Source organism: Trichosurus vulpecula, chromosome 1 (assembly GCF_011100635.1).
Source record: "Trichosurus vulpecula isolate mTriVul1 chromosome 1, mTriVul1.pri, whole genome shotgun sequence".
Taxonomy (NCBI): domain Eukaryota; kingdom Metazoa; phylum Chordata; class Mammalia; order Diprotodontia; family Phalangeridae; genus Trichosurus; species Trichosurus vulpecula.
The window spans coordinates 184,270,579-184,292,807 of NC_050573.1; the positions used below are offsets into that span (position 1 = coordinate 184,270,579).

At 40.3% G+C, this 22,229-nt stretch overlaps 1 protein-coding gene across 5 annotated transcripts in view; it reads right to left on the minus strand.

The window, feature by feature from the left end:
* ATXN1 (ataxin 1) overlaps window positions 1–22,229 on the minus strand; it is a 528,710-nt gene that overhangs the window by 23,607 nt on the left and 482,874 nt on the right. For all 5 annotated transcript variants that reach the window (XM_036759715.1, XM_036759701.1, XM_036759708.1 and 2 more), the window contains one exon: window positions 552–2,583. In XM_036759715.1, coding sequence (XP_036615610.1) covers window positions 552–2,423 — 1,872 coding nt within the window. In that variant the 5' untranslated portion in view covers window positions 2,424–2,583. The remainder of the gene's footprint in view (window positions 1–551; window positions 2,584–22,229) is intronic.

Here is a 22,229-nt window from a genome sequence, read left to right on the forward strand (position 1 = left end):
TGAAAGGCTTGTCTTAGTTTTAGCTGTCATCCTGTTCTTGGGATTCCTAGTTCCTACAGCCAAGGAGATCACTCATGGTAGTTCTCTGAAGTAGCAGTGTCATAGAGGGACTTGTGGACCTTCGCATGATCGTAGCCTGGCCAGAAATCATGGAATTAGAGGCAGAAGGGCCCTTAGGGGTCTTCTAGTTCAATTCTATCATTTTACAGATGAAGGAACTTAAACCTCTGAGAAATTTACTCAAGGTCAAACAGGTAACAAGAGTCAGAGCTAGGATTTAACCCTGAAATCCCAATCCAGTACAAGTTTCACTTCACCACACTATATCAGTTACTGCTTCATTTCCTCTTGAAATAGGGAAAACAGATCAGTTACTTAGGCTCAGAGAAGATAGGGACTTATTCCTAAGTACAAACGAGATGATAATCTCCCCCCAGCTTGGCCGAGAAGTCCGTCCATCTTGTGAGAAAAAAAAAAAGAGAGAGAGTGGACCATCTGAAGTGGGTGTATGACTGCCAGTATTTGTGAGGGAGCCCTGGGGTGAATATTACCTGTGCTCGATGCTCTCCCACTGCAAACTGGATTACTGCAATGCCTGGGGCAGGGCTGTCTTCGATCCTTTCCACGGTGCTGGAGTCTATTTTCAGGTCATTGCTGATCTCAGCACTCTGGATGAAGTCTTCTGTTTTTAAGTCCTCGACCTTCTTCAGCTCTCCATTGGCCAGCTGGATGATCGACCCTTTCATGAAGTAAGGGGGCAGTGTTGGGGGAACAGCTGCGGAAGATGCAATGGACTGGACCACGGGGAGGTGGATCTGGGCCTGCACCATGGCTGGGTAGGCTGCCTGAGTGGCCAGGGACTCTGCGCTGAAATTCTCGCTCTTGGGAATGGTGGTCGTGACGAATGTATGAGGCACTGCTGCAAACTGTGGAGATGAAGTGACGATGGCAGGGGCCACCCCGGATGGCTCCATGTCAGTGCCACCCACGGGGATGAGCAGAGGCTGGGTCCCGGGGATCACCAGATGCTGTGGCAGGTTGCCGGCGTAACCGATTGCTTGTTGTTGGCTGCTCAGGTAGCCGATGACGGGTGGCTGAGTCCCTGCATAGAAGGCTGGAAGTCCAACGGGGAGGGGGTCTGAAGCACTGTGGGTGGTCTGGATGACGGTGTGTGGCGACAGTGTGGCCACGGCGGCCTTCACGCCCTCAGGGCCCATAGCCTGCTGTGGGGACAGAGCATAAGAGCGGTGGCTGGGCTTCCCTAAGTGGAGGCTGTTCTTGTCATTGAGGGTGGACGGGGAGGCCTCTCGGTGTGTTACCTGCTGGACTTCCATGTCTGTGGTGGGTGTGTTGCTATTGGGTAAGACCATCACGGAGGCCCGCGCCCCTGATGAATCGCGGGTGCTGTAGTCAGCGGGGCTTGAGTGGACCACGACGTGTCTGGTTTCATAGTGGTGAGAGGCTGTCTTCCCGCTTGCCTTCATGAGGCCCAGGTCTGCAGAGGAGGGGACACCGTATCTCCGGCTCTTCTCCATCTCACCATTCAGCATCTCTTTGGCCTGGATGGCCTGTTGTAGCCTGCTGCTCTCAGCCTTCTTAGTGGATTCCCGGGGAACAAAATGACCACCAGAGTCTGTGTATTGCACCACCACCTGGGAGGAAGGCCCCAGGGTAAGTGTGTGTGGGATCATCGTCTGGTGGGGATGTAGGTGGACTGGGATGGCTGGAGGGGACATGGTACGCCCAGCACTTTGGGGAGAGCTGGAAATATGGACATACTGATTCTGCTGTGTGGGTGGTGGGGACCCTGCCGTGATAAGCCCTGGAGTCCTGATCAAATGCTGTTGCTGCTCAACCTTGTGCCCTGGCTGCTGGCTCAAGCTGCCCACGTTGGCTAGCAGAGTGGAGTAGGCCTCCAGGTGGGAGCGTTGTGATGGAGTGGTGGCCACAGCAGCAGAGGCCACTCCACTGGTGGCAGGATTGGCTGGAGGGGAGATCAGCTGGGAGGGGATGAAGCCAGCATAGGGCCCACCATACTGGGAGGACCCAATGAACTGGAACGTGTGCGGCAAGTGTGTGTACTGCACGGGGGACACTGGGGTCCCTGACTGTGGGGGAGGGTACACCGCAGGGAGCGTGGTAGTGGCTGGAACAGACCTGGGGGCACTGGGTGGAGAATAATCCATCCCTGTGGACAGTGATTTGTGTAAACCAAGCTCTGCTGCCGAGGTCCCCCCAGGACCAGGCCTCCCACCCATGTTGCCTTGTCCACTCTGAGTGCTGGGGAGCCATGTTAAGCTCTCGGCCCTGTGGTTGTCGTTTGGCACGACCACTGGCTTCTCCTCCGATGGCCGGCTAGTGGCAGGAATCTCACGCTTTTTGGGAGGCAAGCATTCGTTGCTCCGTTCTTGGTTGGATTTCATTTTTCGCCGTCCCCCCTCCACTGTAATTGCTTCACTGTCTGGCTAGTTCTGGTTTCAGTCTGGTAAATGGAAAGTCGCATTTGATTTCTGAAGGGGATCCAGAGACTTCATGAGGAATCATCTCCCTATGAGCACAATCTTCCAACAGCTGCTCTGGATTCTGGAAAAAGAAAGGGGGCAGTGAGGCAGAGGGGAAGGAAGGAGGGAGAGGAAATCACAGTATCAGTCCTGGGGGTGGGGTGGGGAATCCCACGCAAAATCAAGAAGAGCCCTTCAGTTATTAACAGGATTCCCAAGATCCTACTTACAGCCACAGCATAAGAGTAGAGACAACACTGGCCGTGTCAGTTTACACATCATGAAAATCATTAAGCAAATCAGAACTTTTCCAAGCTATAATTTTGCTGTAGTTAAGACAACTTCTCCTTAGAATTCTATTTCCCCATGCCTCTGCCTCTTCCCCAGTCTTTGTGGGCAGGAGACGCTGCATTTCATAGACTCTTGCTTCAAAAGTATTACCTCCGCCCTTTTCCCCTGCCCTGAATGCCCACCTTATCCTTTGCATCATCCGTGGATGACTGAACAAAATCCATGGGCAGGATGCTATGAGTTCAAGACAACTATATGAACTCCCAAAAGATTCATGTGCTTGAAATGAAACTCTTGAAACAGTCTCAAAGGGTTATTTCTGCATTCTTACCATTTCCCAGGGTCCATGTTAAACATTCATTAGCTAGAGTCCCCTACCATTATAAACACACGCCTATATACCCCTCCCTGAAATATACCTTTTCAGCCATTCATTACCAATGACCAAAATGATCGCTGCAAGCTCACCAGGACTGATTTGATTTCTTTACTCAACAGGGTTGGCGATTTTAATACTGACTTTTCTTCCTTTCTCCCCTTTCTTCTCTACCTTAATATCTGTAAAAGTGTCTAGGCAGAGTCAACTCAAGCGATGAAATCCAAAAAGAGAGAAACCTTCAGATAACTGTACCTGGATGTTTAAAACTGAAGGCATCAGGACTGTGAGCCCAGAGCTAGTTCTTCATTGGATCTTATTTCTGTTTCTTAGTAACCACTGAACCATGAGTCACCATAACTCGGCTCAGCTGTTTCGTGTAACAAACAGATTTCCACCTGGGCAAGGGCAGAACATTTAGCAAACCAATAAGAATGACTATAACAAGAAGCAGATTGAATTTAACTTCTACAGGAAGCAACGGCTCAACTTAGTAATGGGGCTACAGGCCTGGGGAAGCAATAGGAACTGAAGCTTTGCAATTTAAAACGGTCTTAGTCAAAACTTGCTGTTGGCATCCCTCATCCATGCTCTTTTTCACCTGGCTTAAAAACAACAGTTATTTATTTCTTCCCTTCTCAGTTAAGACAGTCAAGGGAGAAGAAGCAAGTGGCCTTCAAGACTCCTTTCTTCTCGGCAGTAACAAACGATGTACTCTTCTGACCCCACCCAGCTCTTCCCTTGTATAGCACTACACTCCCCTTCCCCACACATCCTCCCCCTCCCAAGTCTCATGTATAATTTTCTGTTGTTGTCAGTTTTTGTTTTTATTTTTGGCCAGTGTTTAGCATTCCTTGTCCAAATTCTTTCAAGGGCAGATTCCACTAAATAATTATTTGTTAAACCCTTGCTATACCGAAGGCACTGTGCTAAGGACCATGAATAGGAAGACCCAAAAAAAACACCCAAAGGTTTTTGTTCTACTTAATATAAGAGGCAAAATTGAACAATCTAACTTTGGAAGTCCCTCCCTCCCCCACTCCCTTACTCATTTTCATGATCGATGCTAGAGGTGACATCTCACACTAAAGGACTTTTAATCGATAAGAGCACTGCTTGAAAGGCAGAGAGGTACTTTATAGAGTAGATATTTATGGAAATTGAAGATGTGGAAGATCTAAGATAAGAGAGTGCATTTTAATTTGTGCCTGAAACTGAATTTTGGCAACTGCTACCCTTATGAGGTGTGTGGATAAGCAGCTTTCTCAAGACTATCCTATAATGCCCAAGACATGATTACCTTCAAATAACTGTTAATTTTTTATAATTTTGCAGCATTTTAAACACTAACATTGAAATTAAATCTAGCAGCATGCATTTATTAACTCTAAATTATACATCTAACTTTAAATAACTCAAGAGTCACTACCCTTTGTTTTTTGCTGTGGTGGGTTTTTTTTTTGTCTTTAAATCTACTAAAAGAAATATGTGTGCATATACGTGTGTGTGTCCGCGTGCGTATGCGCGCACTCTGTTTCTTCCTCCAACTCCTCCCCATCCCCTGTCCCATCCCATTCCACCTCAGGCTCACAAGCTATATCAACTAAAAGTACTCATTAAAAAGATTGCCCTCAAATTAAATGTTCTATGCTCCCTCTGCTGGCTAGACAGCAATACTGACCTAGTAAAGGTTGCTAAGTTTTTAGTTTAGTGCCATACGCGTTTACTAAATGCCTACTATGTGTGAGGCACTGTTCTTGGTATTGGGATACAAATACAAGACTGAAATAGTCTCTGCCATCAAGGAGTTTACATTTTATTGGAAGGATATAAGATTTAGATGCATAAATATAAGGAGGGCGTCCTAGCACTGACATCTGGGGAAAGAAGAAAAGGCTTTGCACATAGGAGGTGGCTCTTGAACTGAAGATGCCTTGAATGAAGCTAGAGATTCAAAGGGGTGGAGGAGAGAAGGGAGTGCATTCCAGGCATAGGTGACAGCTGAAGCAAAGGCATGGAGGAGGGAGACAATATCAAGCTTAGGGAGCAGTAAATAGGTCAGCCTGGCTGGAATGTAGAATTCATGAAAAGAAATAATGTTAAATAAGTCTGGAAATATAGGCTAGGATCAGACTGTGGATGGCTTTATATGCCAAGGTGAGGAGTCTGCATGTTATCCTATTGACATAAGTAGCAACTGAACCTTCTGGAGTAGGAGAGAGACAAGGTCAGACTTCTGTCTAAGGAATAATATTGGTAAATGATTTTGGCAGGTGTATCAGTTCATGAAGGGAGAGAATGAAAGGAGGGTAGACAATTAAAAGGCTCTTTCTAATTGTCCAAATCAGAGATTATGAGGACCCAAACTAGGGTAGTGGTCATGGAAATAGAGAGAAGGGAATGGAAGCAAGGTAAGTTGTGGAGGTCGAATTGGCAAGTGAAAAGACTCGCCAACTATTTGGATATACTGGGGTCATGTGAAGAAAGTGAAGAGTCAAGGAAAATTATAAAGTTATGAACCTGGGTGATGTATTAAAAATAGGGAAACCTGGAGAAGTGAGTTTAGAAATGGAGATAACGAGTTTCATTTCAGACATATACGATCTGAGATGCTGATAGGACATTCAGCTTAGAGATGACCAGTAGACAATTGTCCATGTTGGGCTGGAGTTAAGGAGAGCGATTAGAGCTGGATAGACATATGCAGGAGTCAGAGGTTTAGAGATGATAATTGAATCCATGGGAGCAGATGAAAGCACCAAGGCAGAGAAACATGTAGTAAAAGAATACAAGATGTTCCAGAACAGAGTTTGGGGGACATTTACATGTAAGAGGAGGAGGGAGATGGGTGATAGTCCAACAAAGGGACTGAGAAGGAATAGTCAGAAAGGTAGGAGAGTGCAAAACCAAGAGAGGGCAGTGTCATGGAAGCCAAGAGGGAAAGAAGGAGTTGGGTAGACAAAGTCAAAAGCTACAGTTTCCTCAGGATTACACAGGTGATTAAGCCAGAATATTAAGTCACCACCTTTTAATACTATGGACAAGTCTCTGAGCCTGTAAGTAGTAGAGAAGGTGCCAAGCTACATCAGCAGCAGGAGTTTCCTAAACCAGAGAATTCTTTACCTTAATAAAATCACAGCTCCTATACCAACCCCTTTAAAGAGTGTACACTAACTTCAAAAAACAGAGTAATAAAATGTTCTATTGGCATTTATATCCCTTTCTGACCTCTTTTAATCCTTTTTACATTTTTCAGATTATTCTTAATGTACAGTGTCAGCATGGCGTAGTGGCTAGCAAACTGGTCTCAAGGCCTGGAAGAATGAATTTCAAGTCCTATCTGATGGATATGGGCTGTGTGTGCCCCTGAATAAGTTAACTGCCCTAGGCAGAGAAGGTGCCAACTTGTATTGGGTAGAGGGAATTTCCAAATCAGGGAAATTGTAGGTCCAATCCTTTTACCTAAAGAAGATTTTATATAAATATTTAAAAATCAACCAAAAGAACATTATTAATTTAATTCCTAGCTCAATGTAGCTATCTGCCTACTAAAAGAAACTTAAGAACAGAAAGTTTTTTCCAACTTAAGAACCCTAACAGCATTTGCTTTTCCATACTTTTTTTTTGGCACTGCCAGCCTCTTGCTGTGGTTCTACTCAATTTTTTGACTTGTCATGCTTGTATTCCCATTTCTTTCACATTCTTAGATATGCTTAATGGCTCCTAATATTAACCAGTGACCCTGTTGTCATCATCACTGTTATCGATAATAATTCAGTTATAAAGGCTTATAAGATACTTTCCTCATACTAACAGCATGACATAGATATCATAAGCATTACTACCTCCACTGCAACAAGGAGGAAGTTAAAGCTAGAGAGTTTGAGTGACCTGTCCAAGATCACAGAGATGAGAGCCAGGATATAAACCCAAGTCCTCCCGTGTCTATGTGCATGGGGTGGTACGCTTTGGAGCAGGCACCTGGGACTGTGGGCATGCAAGTCTGTGCATTAGAGGACATGACATGGAGGACACTCAGGATAGCAGCTGGGCTCCAATATCCCTAGAAGCCAGCACACATGGAACATCTCTGCAGTGTCTGGGTAGCCAGTGTCCCCTGGCGGCCTGCCCATGCTAGAATTCCTGGAAAGGCTCAAGGCGGAAAAATAATCACTTGAAGGAATCACCATCTGGATATGTAATGGTCCCAACTGAATTGTTCAGCCGAGGTCAGAATCTGTGTTTTCAAGAAAAGCTGGAAATGCCTTTCTGCAAAGACCTTCCTAGCTCAATATGCGCACAAAGAATGTCCTGCTTTAATGAGTAATTACATGCCAGATTAACTATCCTGGTACTCTAAACCCTTTGTTTATCCACAGTGCTGGCCAAAGGCAGGGAAGAGAAATCATTCTCTACAGCACCCATAATTAATGAATTTTATCTGTTACCTGGAGGACTTGTGTCTGAAGATAAAAGTGATAATTCTGTCCTTGTTACCCACTCGATCAACAAGCTTGGCACAATAATTCTACTCAAGGGTGCCAATGTGGAAAACCTTTCGTTTTTTGTTGTATATTGTGTTAGTGTGTTACAATTTTCAAATAGAAACAACACATTTTAGATGTAGAAGGGAGCCTATAGTTTAGTGCAACTCCATATATTTTCAAATAAAGAAACTGCCCAGCATTGTACGACTAAACAATGGCATAATTAGGATTAGAATCCAGGTTTTCTGATCTCCAGATCAGTAATGTTTCGCTAACATCATGCCACCCCTCATATTTTCAATGGGTTAGGCTTTCATCGCTAAAAGCAGAAAACAAATTACTAATTACTAAGCAATGAAAAATTATAATAATTCAACAACTTGAATTCACAGTCGACAATCAAGTCTATTCTTTGCAAGTCACTCCTCACTCAGGATTAAAAGGGGAATCTTGATGGTTCGTTAAAAGATTCTCTTTCTACTTATCCTTTGAACTAGCCAACAATCTCTCTCACACCCATAATTCATACAAAAACCCTGATTTTTAATACTTAATACTTTCCCCCCCTCTAGCTGATTAATGCCACTTGCTTTCTCATAGTCTCAAGCATGGGCAACTTATCCACAATGTTCTGTTGGACAGGCAGGCACTATTTCTACCCAACCCACACATACCAATTCAATGAAATGAAAGGTCAGATACTGAGTCAAGGCCGGACATTTCTGAGTAGTGGTGAGGATTGTATTCCTTGCCCCATCCTGCCTACTTCTTCCATAATCCTTTCTCTTTTTTGAAGAAAAAATCCCAAAGGGTTTAGGTGAGAAATGCGGAATCTTCTTTCTACGGCCTAGTGAAATATGCTCGATCTTCCAAAAGGATGCCTTCCAGCTGTCTATTCCCAAACATTCATTTTAGCCATTTTTAATGCTTAGCCATACAAGATTCAGTTTGGATCCTACCAGTCACAGGATAAAGTGAACTCCCTAGAAAGCTAATAGATAAAGTTTACTAATAGGGAATGTGGAAATCCTTACGGAGTTTGAAAAATGCCTTTTCAAGGCTAAGAAATCCCTGGTCAGCCTTGAAGTACTCGTCGCCTTTGCCTGGTCCATATGTCCTATGAAGATAGATAGATAGATAAAACACCTACTTGCTGTCACAAGTGAGCTACAATATTATTTTTGGTGGTGAAAAGTTTAAATATTTTAAAGCATCAAATCATTATTATAATCTTGTTACAAACTGACAATTATTCAACCAAAACTTTTTTCAGGGCATTAAAATGCCTTGTCAGAACTTCTAGGAGATTCGTTCTCTCATGCTTTCTGTTATCTTTTAGAAGGGGTTAGTGTACAGTTCTGAACTTCAGTCTAATGACATGAATTCAAATCCCTGCTCTGCTACCTAATGGCTGTGTGACCTTAGGTAGGTCATTTCTTTTCTCTGAGCTTAAGAATTTTCACCTCTAAAATGGGAATAAGATTGCACTTTGCTCAGAATTGCAGTGATTAACAAAGCACTGTAGAAGATGTAAAACATAGTATAAATGTGCTGCTGCTGATACTATTACATTTATGAACTAGCCTCCTCTTCTTCCTCTTTCTCCTCCTCCTGCTCTTCCTCTTTCTGAAATAACCCAAAAACAAACAGTAGAGGATAAGTGAAGAGATGTGGATAATGTCAACTAAATTACTGGTTGTCCTTTTGTTATTATAATCTTTAATAATAATAACATTTGTATGTGTGTGTATGTATGTATTTACCAATAAAGAAGCATTAGTTGTAGCAAAAAAAAACCCAGAACCTTCAAGGTGAATCAGATACATAAACTTAAGGAATCAAATTTGACTTTATAGGTATAACAGAGACTTAGTGGGATGGGACCCAACACCTGAATACAGATGAAGAAAGTTATTCCTTACTTAAAAGGAACAAGATATGTTTTTAAATGGAGAAGTATTACATATTAAGAAGATGTATTTGCGAGTAAATCTGGAAGAACCTGAAGGGGAGAGAACACTGGGATGAAGAACAATGGAGGCAGAAACCAAAATGATATTGTCTCATGGTTATTCTACATGTCAGCTGGACAAAAAAAGGAAACAGATGAGGAGTTTGGGACATAGGCCATTAGCCCAGCCAGGAGGCATGATATAGAATTGAGTGAGACTTTAATTATCCAGATATCTTCTGGGGTTCTCTTTCTGCCAAATGCAGAAAAGCTTAAAAATTTGTTGGTGTTCTGGGTGTCCTTCTTATTGGTCAGTACATTGTGTGGTCTGCTGTAACTCATCTCACCACTGGATGGGTCACTAATATATGAATTTATATTGACTGAAGAAAAAAAGTGATCATATGTAGACCAGATACATTTATTACTTATTGCATGTTGAGAATGCCAGGACAATCATTGTTGTGGGTACAGTAGATGCATGTTTAGGGGGAAGGAAGAAGGGAGTAAGCATTTATTTAATGTTTACTATGTATCAGGCACTGTGCTATCTTGTTTGATCCTGACAGCAACCTTGGGGGCTAGGAGCTGTTATTATTTATCCCCATTTTATGGTTGAAGAAACTGAGGCTGAGAGAAATAAAGTAAATTGCTCAGAGTCACAAAGCTACTAAGTGTCTGAGGGTACAATGAACTTGCCGACTCCAGGTCCAGCATTTTATTGCTGTGCTACCTAGCTGCCTGACTGAAAATAGCTGCGAGTATCCTATTTTCCCTTTCATCCACTGATTAGAATTAACTCAGTAGACTAGAGAATCAGGGGTTCGGCATCCTCTCCTGGAAATAAAGAGGTAGGGTTTCTCACTTGCTCAGCTTTTTAAATGAATCATTCATTGCTTGAGAGTCAGAATTTAGTCACCCATTCACTGCATATGAATCAGTCTCTTAGTTAAGAGACTGATTTTTTAAAAGACAAATATTGCTGTCAGAAGGAGTTGTTAATAGTATTCTCTGAAGTAGATCATAACCATTTATAATGTGTTATCTTGTCTATTAAAAGCTTGAGAGCTTCTGTCCCCTTTATCCCTGTTTATGATGCCTAACTGTATAGGTTTTGTACTCTCCTCCCAATACAACACATACATTCTCATTCTCATTTCTCTCTCTCTCTCTCTCTCTCTCTCTCTCTCTCTCTCTCTCTCTCTGATAATTTCTTCCAAGGTCATTAAAAGGATAATTGTTAGCACCTATACTGGATAGGCTATGACTGGACATTTCCTAAGGTTACTGAATGTGTGTAATCCTTAGACTAATTATGAGAAACTTTCTAGTAAAGATCCTCCATATGGGTAATACCCCAGTCTTCCCAAGCTTTCTAGCGGATATTAAATGTGCATCAAAGCTGAGTTTTCTCAAAACTAATAATCATTTCAGAAAGATTATACACAAGCTTAGGCATGTGTACCCTGTCCAATCGAAATTTCTCATACCTTCAAAATCAGAGAGAAGATGAGAATCTGTGGATAACCACATCACAAATAAGATCTTTATAAGGAAAAGCAGCCCAGCCTCACACTGCTCCATCAAAGATTCATGACTTCCAAAGAACACTGCATCATCTTTCTTCTGTATTATAGATAATGGTAGCTAATAAGAAATTAAAATTCCTTATAGGCTCAGCAGGATCATCAGAGTATCTTCCTCTATAACCCTGGAACCCAACCATATGTGTTATGACTTCCAATAAACCCTACCATGCATTTAAATTATGCCCTGGGTTCTGATTTCATTTTCTAAATGTTATGATGAGAACTCTTATCACCTAACTATTTATTCAATTCAAAAAACTTTTATTAAGTGCCTACTACGTGGCAGGCACTGTGCCAAGTGATGAGTAATCTGCTCAGAGTATTTGCTATTAAAAGTTGGCAATTAAGCAAGGAAGAGTAAATACTGATTCAACCTTTGAAATGATACCCTCAAACCCAGGACATTTTTTGCCAGCCTTAATGATGATTTCATCATTCAAAAGGTATAGGAATGAATAGAAGGAACTCTTTTTAGTCTGGACTATGCTCTCACTAATAAAGAGGAACTGGTAGATAAAATAAAAATGATAGTAACCTCTATGTAAAGTGATCTTTCCATCTTATAAATTATGAAATTCAGTATAATCTGACATGTGCCCTATATTTTTGAAAATCATATTTGAAAGGATTCACAGAAATGAAATATGACCCCATGGATTAAAATGCTTTGTGACAAGTCAGCCCAGAAAAGATGGAAAGACCTTAAAAATGAAGATTTTGTAGACATAAATTCAAATACTTTTGGTGAAGAGAAAGAAGGAAGAGTTGTATAAAGAGAAAATGATGTGGATGCAAAGGGAACTCACCCATCAATCTGATTAACCAAAAAGCAGAGATGATAGGAGCAAAGGTAGGTAACAGAGGGTGGATACAAAAACCCCCGGTATATATTCAGTGTATTCAGTAATGGACACTGCATTTTGGAAAGGTCATCAACAGAGAGGTGAGCCTCCAGAAGAGGTGGCCAGTATGGTTCAGGCTTTAAATCACCCTTGTTGAGGAAATAAAAAACTAGAATTTTCTAAAAGCAGAGGACACTAGAGGTTTTCAAGAAAGGCTGAATGGCCATTTGTCAAGTATATTATAGAAAAGATTCTTTTGATATGGATTGGCTGTTTTAGTCTCCTCCTGATTCTGTGAAAAGTTGTCACCCTTTGATGCTCCATGTAGCATAGGATGCAAGTATATTATGTAGATGTTCTAGTTTTTTTTCTAATTTTAAACACCGTTGAAATTCCACATCCAATTAACCCAAACTATCAGCAGAGTCTTGGTTAGAATCCCAAAACAACAACTTTGTAAGCTGTGGGGTTTGTTGAAAGCAATGTGTATTTATAAGTAGCAAATTCTCCATAACCATCTTGACTAAGAGTGGAAAGTGTGAGGGGGTAAACTAAGTATTTAGCTGTAAGAAATTAGCAGAAATAAGAATTCTTTCTGACAGCCTTAAAAAAATCAAGAGACTGATTCATATTCAGTGAATAGAAGGCTGAATTCTGACTCTTAAGCCATGAATGGTTTATTTAAAAAGCCAGACAAATGGGAAACCCTCATTTCTTTCTACCTTCTATTTATTTCCAAGAGAGGATGCCGAACCCAAGATGCTCTAGCGAGTCAATTCTAATCACCAGTGAAATGGACAATGGGATGACTTGCTACTTGCAGCTGTTTTCAATCAGGCAGCCTGGTAATTACTGTAGCCCTCTCCTGTGGCTCACAGGAAGCCCAGCGTGGAGCCTCCAAACACACTCCGTGAGTTGAATATGCTGCCAGATCTCCTACAGCAGTACTCTGCCGCCAAGTTACTCTTCCCGCCCCGGCTCAGCTTCGTTAACTTAAATCAGGTATTCATTCAAAAAAAATCCACAAAAAGAGACACTGTCTGGAAGATAGCCAGTGCCCTCTACACTGGGTGAAGAGTCAAAACAATGGCAGCAGGTAAAGGATGTCAGCACAGGGTGTGGGGAGTTAGAGACACTTAATAGTCATTGTTCCCTGATATAAACTTATTTTCCAGGGACCTTCTGCATTTGCCTCCAAAAGTATGGTTCAAATGATGACTTATCCTAGACGCAGGGCATTTCTATTAACTGAACCCCTACTGTATGCAAAACATTGCAACAGACCCTGGTGATACAATGACAGGAAAAACAACTTAGCCCCTACCTTCATTAACATAAGATACTCAGATGCTCAAATCAATGAATTCAAAAAATATTCGGCAAGCTTCTACTATGTACAAGGAACTATGAGAGTAGCTGGGGATACAAAACAACAACAAAAAGGAATACCTACCCTCAAAGAGTCTGTAATCTAATTGATAGGTAATATGCAGTAATAAAAGGGTAAAGTGTAATCACTGGATCTGGAATAAGAGAACCTGGATTTTAACTCCTGCCTAACTCCCTCTGTGACTTTGGACAACTCATTTAACTTTGCTGAACCTCAGTTTCATCATCTATAAAATAAGGGAGTTGGATTGGATCAGGGGGCTCTTAACCTGGTATCTGTGAACTTTTAAAAGAAAGTATTTTGACAACTGTATTTCAGCAGAATTAATTTCCTTTGTAATCTTATACATTTAGTTTCTGTATTTGAGACATTATCCTAAGAAGGGGTCCACAGGCTTTGCTACACTGATCAATGGGCTGACGTAAAAAAATGTTAAGAAACTCTGGATTAGATGATCTCAAATGCCTTTTCCATATTTAAATCATATATTCTGATGAAAGACAAAGAAAGTCTCATACACTAATAGTAGCAATGTTGTTTGTTGTTGTTTGGTCATTTCAGGCATGTCTGACTTGCCATGACTCCATTTGGGGTTTTCTTGGCAGAGATAGGGGAGTGGTTTGCCATTTTCTTCTCCAGCTCACTTTACAGATATTGTTGTTGTTGCTTATCCTTCCTTCTCGTTATCATAGGGGACCATCACGAGGGTGCTATCTTGACTTACTCGTGAACTGGATGTAAGTGAGGCAGAGCTGCACAGTCACCAGCCTCACTTTCTTTTCTGGAGTCAGCAAAGTCCAGTGGCAAGACAGAGGTCAAGACAAGGGACTGAGGGAAATAGGCTTAAGGAGCTTGCCCAGGGTCACACAGCTAGTAAATGTCTGAGGCCAGATTTGAACTCAGGAAGATGAGGATTCCTAACTTCAGTCCTGGCACTCTATCCACTGCACCACCCAGCTGCCCCAATAATAGCCATACAAGTGAGAATTTGATTACTACATGGAAGAGGTCAAACATTAGAGATTCAAAGAGAAAGGAATCACTTGGGAGGAGGAAGAAGATAGTCATCAAAGACTTTATGGAAGAGGAAACACCTAAGCTGGGCCCTCAATTCAATTCAACCAAAACTCATGAAGATCGTACTATATGTAAGGCATTATACTAGATTTAAACAATTCCTCAATGTCCCAAGTATGATGGACAGTATATGCAAATGCAGAGAGAAAAGAAAGGGAAGGATGAGGTTTTTAAATATAGATTTTTATTGATATCTTTTCTTTTTACCTCACCTAAATTTCCCACAGTATTCTCCTCCCTCCTGGAGAGCCATACTTTATAATAAAGTTTTTTTAAATTAAAATTAAAATGAGGAAGAAAAAAATAAAACTCACCAACATACAAAAGTAATTCCATATTATATGCAATGATTCACACTCATGAGCTCCCTACCTCTTCAAAAGTGTGGCAGGTGGTAAATTCTGATAGATAAGATTGCTGAGAACATCAAGAAAAGAAGTAAAGTTGGAAAAGTAGGTGGAACCTATCTGCAGACTTGAATATCAGGTGAAGGAGTATTATATTTAGTAGCCGATGGGGGTCATTTCAGGTATTTTCTTTGTTTTCTGAGAGGATTCAGTGGCAGTGAGGATTATGTGAGAAAATGAGTAAGACACTTATCAACAAAATATTTTTAAATAGGAAAAAGAGATGGGTTAGAGGCAGACTCATTAGGGCTAGGTGACTAAGTAGATGTGTGGTGTGAGGGAGAGAGAGAAAAGTGGATGGTTACTGAGACTCAGAGTCTGAGTAAACTGGATGGATTGTGTACTATCACCGGAAACAATGAGAGAAGTCAGGAGAAGGAGAAGGAGCATGTTTTGGGGGGAAAACAATGAGTTCAGTTTTGTATATGTTTAGTTTGTGATGTTGGTAGTGAGTTCTGGAAGAAAGTTAATTTTGGGAGTAGAAATAGGGAATGAAGAGTAAGAGTAGGGGGGTCATCTAGGGATGTAATTAATGGTGGAGGGGCAAGTAAACAAGGCAAATGGCTCACCAAAGGCTGGCATGCCTCTAGTTTCAGCTACCAGGAGGCTGAGGCTAAGGTTAGTGGATCACTTGAACTCAGGAGCTATGAGCTGCTTTTGGGCTAAGGCAATTGGATCTCTGCACAAAATTTAGCACCATTATGGTGAACCCTTGTGGGGGTAGGAGGAGAGGAGGCTACTAGGATTTCTAAGGAGTGGTCAACCAGCCTAAGTAGGAAACAGAACAGATTAAAGCTTAGAGGGATTAGGTGTGTCAGTGGCTATTGGGCTATATCATGAAGGAGGGGGAGGAAGAAGGGAAAAGGGAAAGTAAAGGGGTAGAGACCAAGACAGAGAGACAGTGAGACAGAGAGAGGGGGGGATGTCTAATGATATATAAGATCAAGATGGAAAGGAGGACTATAAGAACCAAATATGGGTGATGGACTGGGAAAATAAGAAGAGAATAGAAATTATTAAGGTGATGCAAAGATTCAGGAGGAACAAGAGTGTGGGAAAGATAGAAGGAAAGAAAATTGTGTTCAGAGAGAGGAATTTTGGAGTTCAAGATCTTAGAGGTACAGCAGTTTTGAATGATGGCGAATTCTCAAGCAAGACAACCCCAAGGATGGCTAAAATATGTAGAGATGGAAGTAAGAAAGGTCATCAACATGAATATTGGATTCACCTGGAATGATGGCAAGGGAAATGGAATGGAATCACAACAATTTCACTGCAGTGCTTAGAAAACATTTCCCTCTGACCTTTGTATTTGTGAACACATAAGACATTGATTTTAAGCACTGTATATCAGTTGCCTATCTCCCAAGCAATCTCTCCTGGTCACCTTTCTTCACTTAGTTCTGTTTACACCTGTGAAAAGCTGCTGCCAAAGCAACTTCCTATCACATGCTCGCGTGCGCGCGCGCATGCGCGCGCGCACACACACACACACATACACACAGCTCCTGGAAAGATTTTGGAGAAGATGATCTCTTGGTCACCTCTTTGCCTGGGCTCCATTATTTAGGAAGTTCAAGTTTTACTTGTCAGTTCATAAAATTTACCAATTTACTCAAATAATCTTATTCTATAAATCAAACCACCCTAACAAGAGGCTAATTATATACATATTTTTAAAATATGAAGCAATTGCACTACTGCTTATAATCTTGAGTTGGTTGCTGGTTATTACCCAGGTTAAAACAGAAAGTCTTTTGACTTTGCTGAAGACAAGGCACAGTACTATCTACAGATAAGATTAATCACTACCAATCGGTTCTTATTTCTTTATCGGTTTCTTTATTTTAGATTAATCATGCCCCACTTTTAATTATCAGAAACAAAGGAATACCCTGCTTCTTTTTCATTTAAGCATGTCATCCTTCTGTAGTCAATCAACCAATTACCAAGTTTTTTGTTGTTCTACCTTCATTTTGAAAAGGACCAATGACATCACAGGTGATGTCTTGACTTGTGCATAAACTGGATTTAAGTAAGGTAGAGTTGCACAAAGTCATCAGCCTTACTCTTTTTTCCTGAGTCACTGAAGTCCAGTGGCAGGACAAAAATCAAGAAGGATGGTGATGGCCTGGGATGGAGTGGATGACCTTGGTGTCTTTGATGTCTGAGCAAGCTCTAAGTACTCCACAGCGCCTGCTTCAGCTACATTCATGGCTATTGGAACAAATTGTTCCCATCCACCAATTCCACCCCCCCTAACTCACCATTGATGGGTTTGAGGCCTGTGGTTACCTTCATCTTGGTTTAACCTCATCTGTGACTGCCACAATGATTTACCAGGGTGTGGCTGCTGTGCATGCTACAGCTTCTTGGAGCCACAAGTGAGATTTAGGTGAAGGTAGATATCAAAGGTGGATGAGCAGCCCTGAAAAGGGCTCAGCAAGCTCTCATATCAGATGTGCTAGTCCTCCCAGAACACTACATAAACGTCCCTGATATATCACAAACCTAACAGTAGTTCAGGGAAGAGATAGGACCTCTTGTCTTTCATAGTAGTACTGAAAGTCTAAGGCCCGGAGTGTCCTTAACTTAAAGGTGAGACTCACTGGAATTGCTGCTTTGAAATAAGAATTCCAACTACTTAGAGCCTACAATGAGTCTTTTTGTTGTTTTGCATTTTCTGTGGGGGTAAAATAAGGGCTATCCTGTATCTGACATGCATTATTGCCTTGAGTGCTTGCCTATTTACCAGAGTCCGTACAGATCTAACATAAAGCATATTTTGAGGTTCCCAGAGGAAACTCTGGGGTGGGGCACAATAAGCCACAGAGGTATGATTTTTGAGATGTCTCCTGAGGTTGAATCTTGTCTATAAACCTTGGATTTGGAGTATTGACCATGGTTATGCTTGCAACCACATCATGGTAAGTAATGCACTGTCTCCTTCACTGGATCCATCTTTTCTCTCCTAAATGAGGTTCTGGTAATTCTGTCTCTCTCTGTCTATATTTGTTTATACTCATACAAACACACACACACACACACACACACACACACACACACACACACACACCTTCCACTGTTTAGACAAAACTCATCCATTTTCCATCCCTCAGAGAACTCATTTAAGAGAGAAGCTCTAGTTCATTGTCTTCAAAAGACTCATAGACATTTTCTCTTGAATTATCTATCAGCACTTCATACTCAGCTAGTATAAAACTGAATAATACATTTGTTCCCCCAAAGAAGCTCCCTTTCCGATTTATTCATTTTTCTAAATTATTTTCAGTTATCTACATTCTGGGACCTCCTTCACCTTTCTACCAATTTAACCTCTAGCCATCCATTAAGGCCCAGTTCAAGCTGGACCTCTGCCATGAGGCCAGCGCTGAGCACTCTAGTTTACAGTATTTTCTGAAACCTGAGATCACTCACCGGCTATTCTGCTTTCGTGACATACCATTTGCCATTGTTACAGGAGAAATAACTTCCTTCTGAGTTCATGTGTTACATAACTGCTGTTGAAATTTATCTACCACAATGCAGAAAATTATGGAGGTAAAAAGCCAGGTTTTATTATTATGTTTAAGCATAGGTTCAGGCCTCAGACATAAAAAATAAACCTTAACAAAATTAGTATTCTAACAAGGCCTCTTATAGACAAAATTACATCAGAGTTAAAGAGAAAAAATTCTTTTACATACTGTAATCTTATACTCTTAGGCCATAAAAGCTGAAAAAACAGATTCATAAACCCATGCTTTCTTCGATGTTAGAAAAGTTAAACAAACTTAGTTAAGAGAATCATAATCTCATCCATAAACAAACCTAGTTAAACAGACACTATAGGTGAACTAGGTCAGGTTATAGATTAAATTACATTTAAAGGGTTTGCAAAAAAGCCAATTGATGGGGAAGATTTACATGTCACCAAGAAAACCATGAACACCAGTGTCAGTGAAATCCCTCCTTACACAGTGACCTAGGAGAGCTATCAAATAACCAAATCACTTTGGAGAGCTCAAATACCCCTTTGGCTTTTATAGAAGGAACATCAGTCTTCCCTTAACATTTTATTTTAGGAGTAAGGTTTTGGTCAGGCGAAGTTAATATTAACAGAAGACAGGCTTTTAGTTAACCAAAAGTTGCATGAGGAATGGCCCTGATCCCTGATTAATAAAAATTAATAAAAGAGAATGAAAAATTCCTATAATACTATCTTGGATTTAGTTATTTTGGGTGCATTCATCTCATTTCCCCATCTAGATTACAAATTTCTCAAGGGCAAGGGCCATGTTTTATACTTGTTTTAACTGCCCGTATCACCCAGCACAGTTTTCTCGTATGTAGTAAGTTTTCAATAAATATTTGTCATTTAGTCCTAAATAAAGATTGTATTTGCGTAGGAGATAACAAACCTCAAGAAACTACTGAGGATTCTATTTTTTATAAACCTAGGTCTATTAAGGTATAAAAATATGTCATTGTCCAAAGATCATGATAATTTCAAAACTCTAAAACATCTACCCACACCATTCTTTTTTCTGGTTTCAAGGTTAATGAAACTTTACATGTTACAAATAGGCTCAAATGTATTCTAAATATAGCTATCCCTCACTTAATAAAATTAATAGAATTCATAATTAAAAACACATTTTACTCTGTGGAACAGCACCCCTGAAATCACAGAATTTGAGTACTTTTCCTAATGTGTCATTGCTAAATTCTGACAACTAATTAACAATCAAATATGACCAAGCCCAACAAAAACCATTTTAACATAAAAATAGTCTCTAATGATGGACCCAACCAATAAGTAAATAAACAATTGCTAATCTAGCAAGTAAATTTGCTGATTGTTGTCACACATCACTCAACTTTAAGATAACTACATATCCCAGAAACTACCAGGATGCTAGCAGGGATGCCCTTCATTACAAAGATTTTGCAGTAAAATGCACAGATGTCTAGAAAGAGACTAATGAATTCAGATAGTGAGAAAAGTAAAAACAAAATAACTCATAAGAAAAGTTAGAAGCATAAAGGCATTTAAAGGCATCTATCAATCTTAAATAATGTTTCATGGGTGGTACTACTATCAATGAATATTTTGTAAGGCACGTGATCTGACAACCAAAATACTGAGTTAGGTTTTCATGTTCAGAATTCTTATTGTGACTTCACTATGGTATAGCAAGGTATTACTGGGAATATCTTGAGTGCTGCTAATAACTGATTTGAACAAACAACCATAGGCTTGCATTTGGTGCATATGCCTCAGGACACCATAATATTTCAAAACAAATCGGTATTTCGAGTCTCATTTGAAAAGTTTTTGTTTGTTAAATTTAGTTATTTCAAGCATTTAGCCAAGTTCTAGCTTCTTTTGTTTGCTTGATGAATGCAATGTCCTTTATATTTGAGTATTCAACAAATATTCCAAAGTAGTTGTAACCTTATCAATTCAGAATTCTCTCTAATGTTGCAGATTACAACTCATCCATGACTACCTCTCCTGCAGGGCTCTAGTCCATGTCCTCCTCCTTAAAGTTCACCACAGGGGTTTTCATTCAATGTGTTAGATGCCTTCCTCACTTTCTTCTAACACTTTGAGGGTTCCAGTGCAATACTCTGAGCATCCACAGGTCACCCCATGTTTCTGTCATATGATCATCTTCCCTTTCTGTCATACTGTTCTTGTATGGCAATTTTTTATATTCTTTACCCTCAAACATTCATATTAAAAAATAATTCTATGGGCACTCATACTAATAAAGTGTGCTACACCTGCTCATACAAAAAAAGTTTTTCCCTTTCCCTTGTTAATTTTAAATAGTTTGCTCAAGTTAAAATCAGTATTTCATTACATTCATGGGCCTTATTTAAAAATAAAATCAAAATGCAATTCAAATTCAATAATGAAAATTAGGAGAAAAATTAAACTGAAATTCATTTTACAAACAAATTTTGCTGAATATTTCTTTTCCATTAGCAAATGAGTCCTGTATTTGATTACTTGATACTTAATTCTGAGTATAAGACCACCATGCATATTGCAAAGGGTGGAAGAGCTGTGGCATTTCATATCCTAATAGTATTTGGGGAACAGAAGACACATGATCAAATAAATTAAACTAATCAACCAACTGAATTATATACAGCAAAATAACTCAGTTTTGATAAGGGGAGGAGTGGTAATGGTAGGTAAAAGAAAGTACCCATGAGAATCAAGTCTTAATAATTTCAAAAAAGGGAAAATTTCAAAATCCTGAAAACATATCTGTGTTTCTTGGCACACTCTCAAGTCAAGGGACCCATCTCCAAAATGCTAGGGGGATTAGCTTATCTACTTTTTATAAGTCAAAGTTATATCTGTTGCCAGTTTTCTTCTGTCTTAGTTATAGTAGAATATGAGGGTCAAAGTAAGAAGACAGAATCCATACACTAATCTTTCTTATTCCCCCAAATCTCCAAAGGATCAAAAATATACCTAGGAAATAACAGAACAATAGTATGTTAGATCCAAATATAAAAGTTAGAGTTATCAAACCCAGCAAAATACTATATAGCAATATAATAATACATGACACTGAGCTAGTCCTATAATTTACAAAGTACTTTCCAAAAGCTTGTCTCATTTGATCGTCATGAAAACCCTTTGAGAAGACAGAGGAGGTGTTATTTTCTGCATTTGACAGATGAGAAAATAGAGGCTCGGTGAGTTTAAGTGACTCACCAAGGGCATCCAGATCAGAAATCAAGCCTGTGCTTCCTTGCTTGTCCTTTTTAAGCACATGCCACCATCTCCTGGACATTATAAACCAAGGGTTCTTAACCTTTTTAGTGTTATGACTCCTGGCAGTCTAGCGAAACCTATGAACCTCTTCTCAGAATCATATGTTGAAAAGCATAAAATGGAAAAGATTACAAAGGAAATCAGTTGTATTGAAATACAGTTATCAAAATATTTTTTAAAAAGTTCAGACTTCAGGTTAGGGAACCTCTGGTATAGATGTATAAATCATATGCAAAATGGGTACTTAATAAAACATTAAGTTTTATGATTGTGATGGCAGCTAATAAATGTTACCTTATAAAATAATTTTCTTCCAAAATTCCTAAAGGGCACAATTAGATTTGCAAAACAGCCACCGGGACAAGGGAGGTGTGCCTGATGCGCTAGCCTGATGACTTTTGTTTTCAGCTGATTTGAGAACTTCTTCAAGGACGGTGTGGCGGACATGTTTTAATTAAACTCACATGTTTACAAACACTATCAAACTGGCTTTGTGAAGATTGTGTGGCATACCGCAAT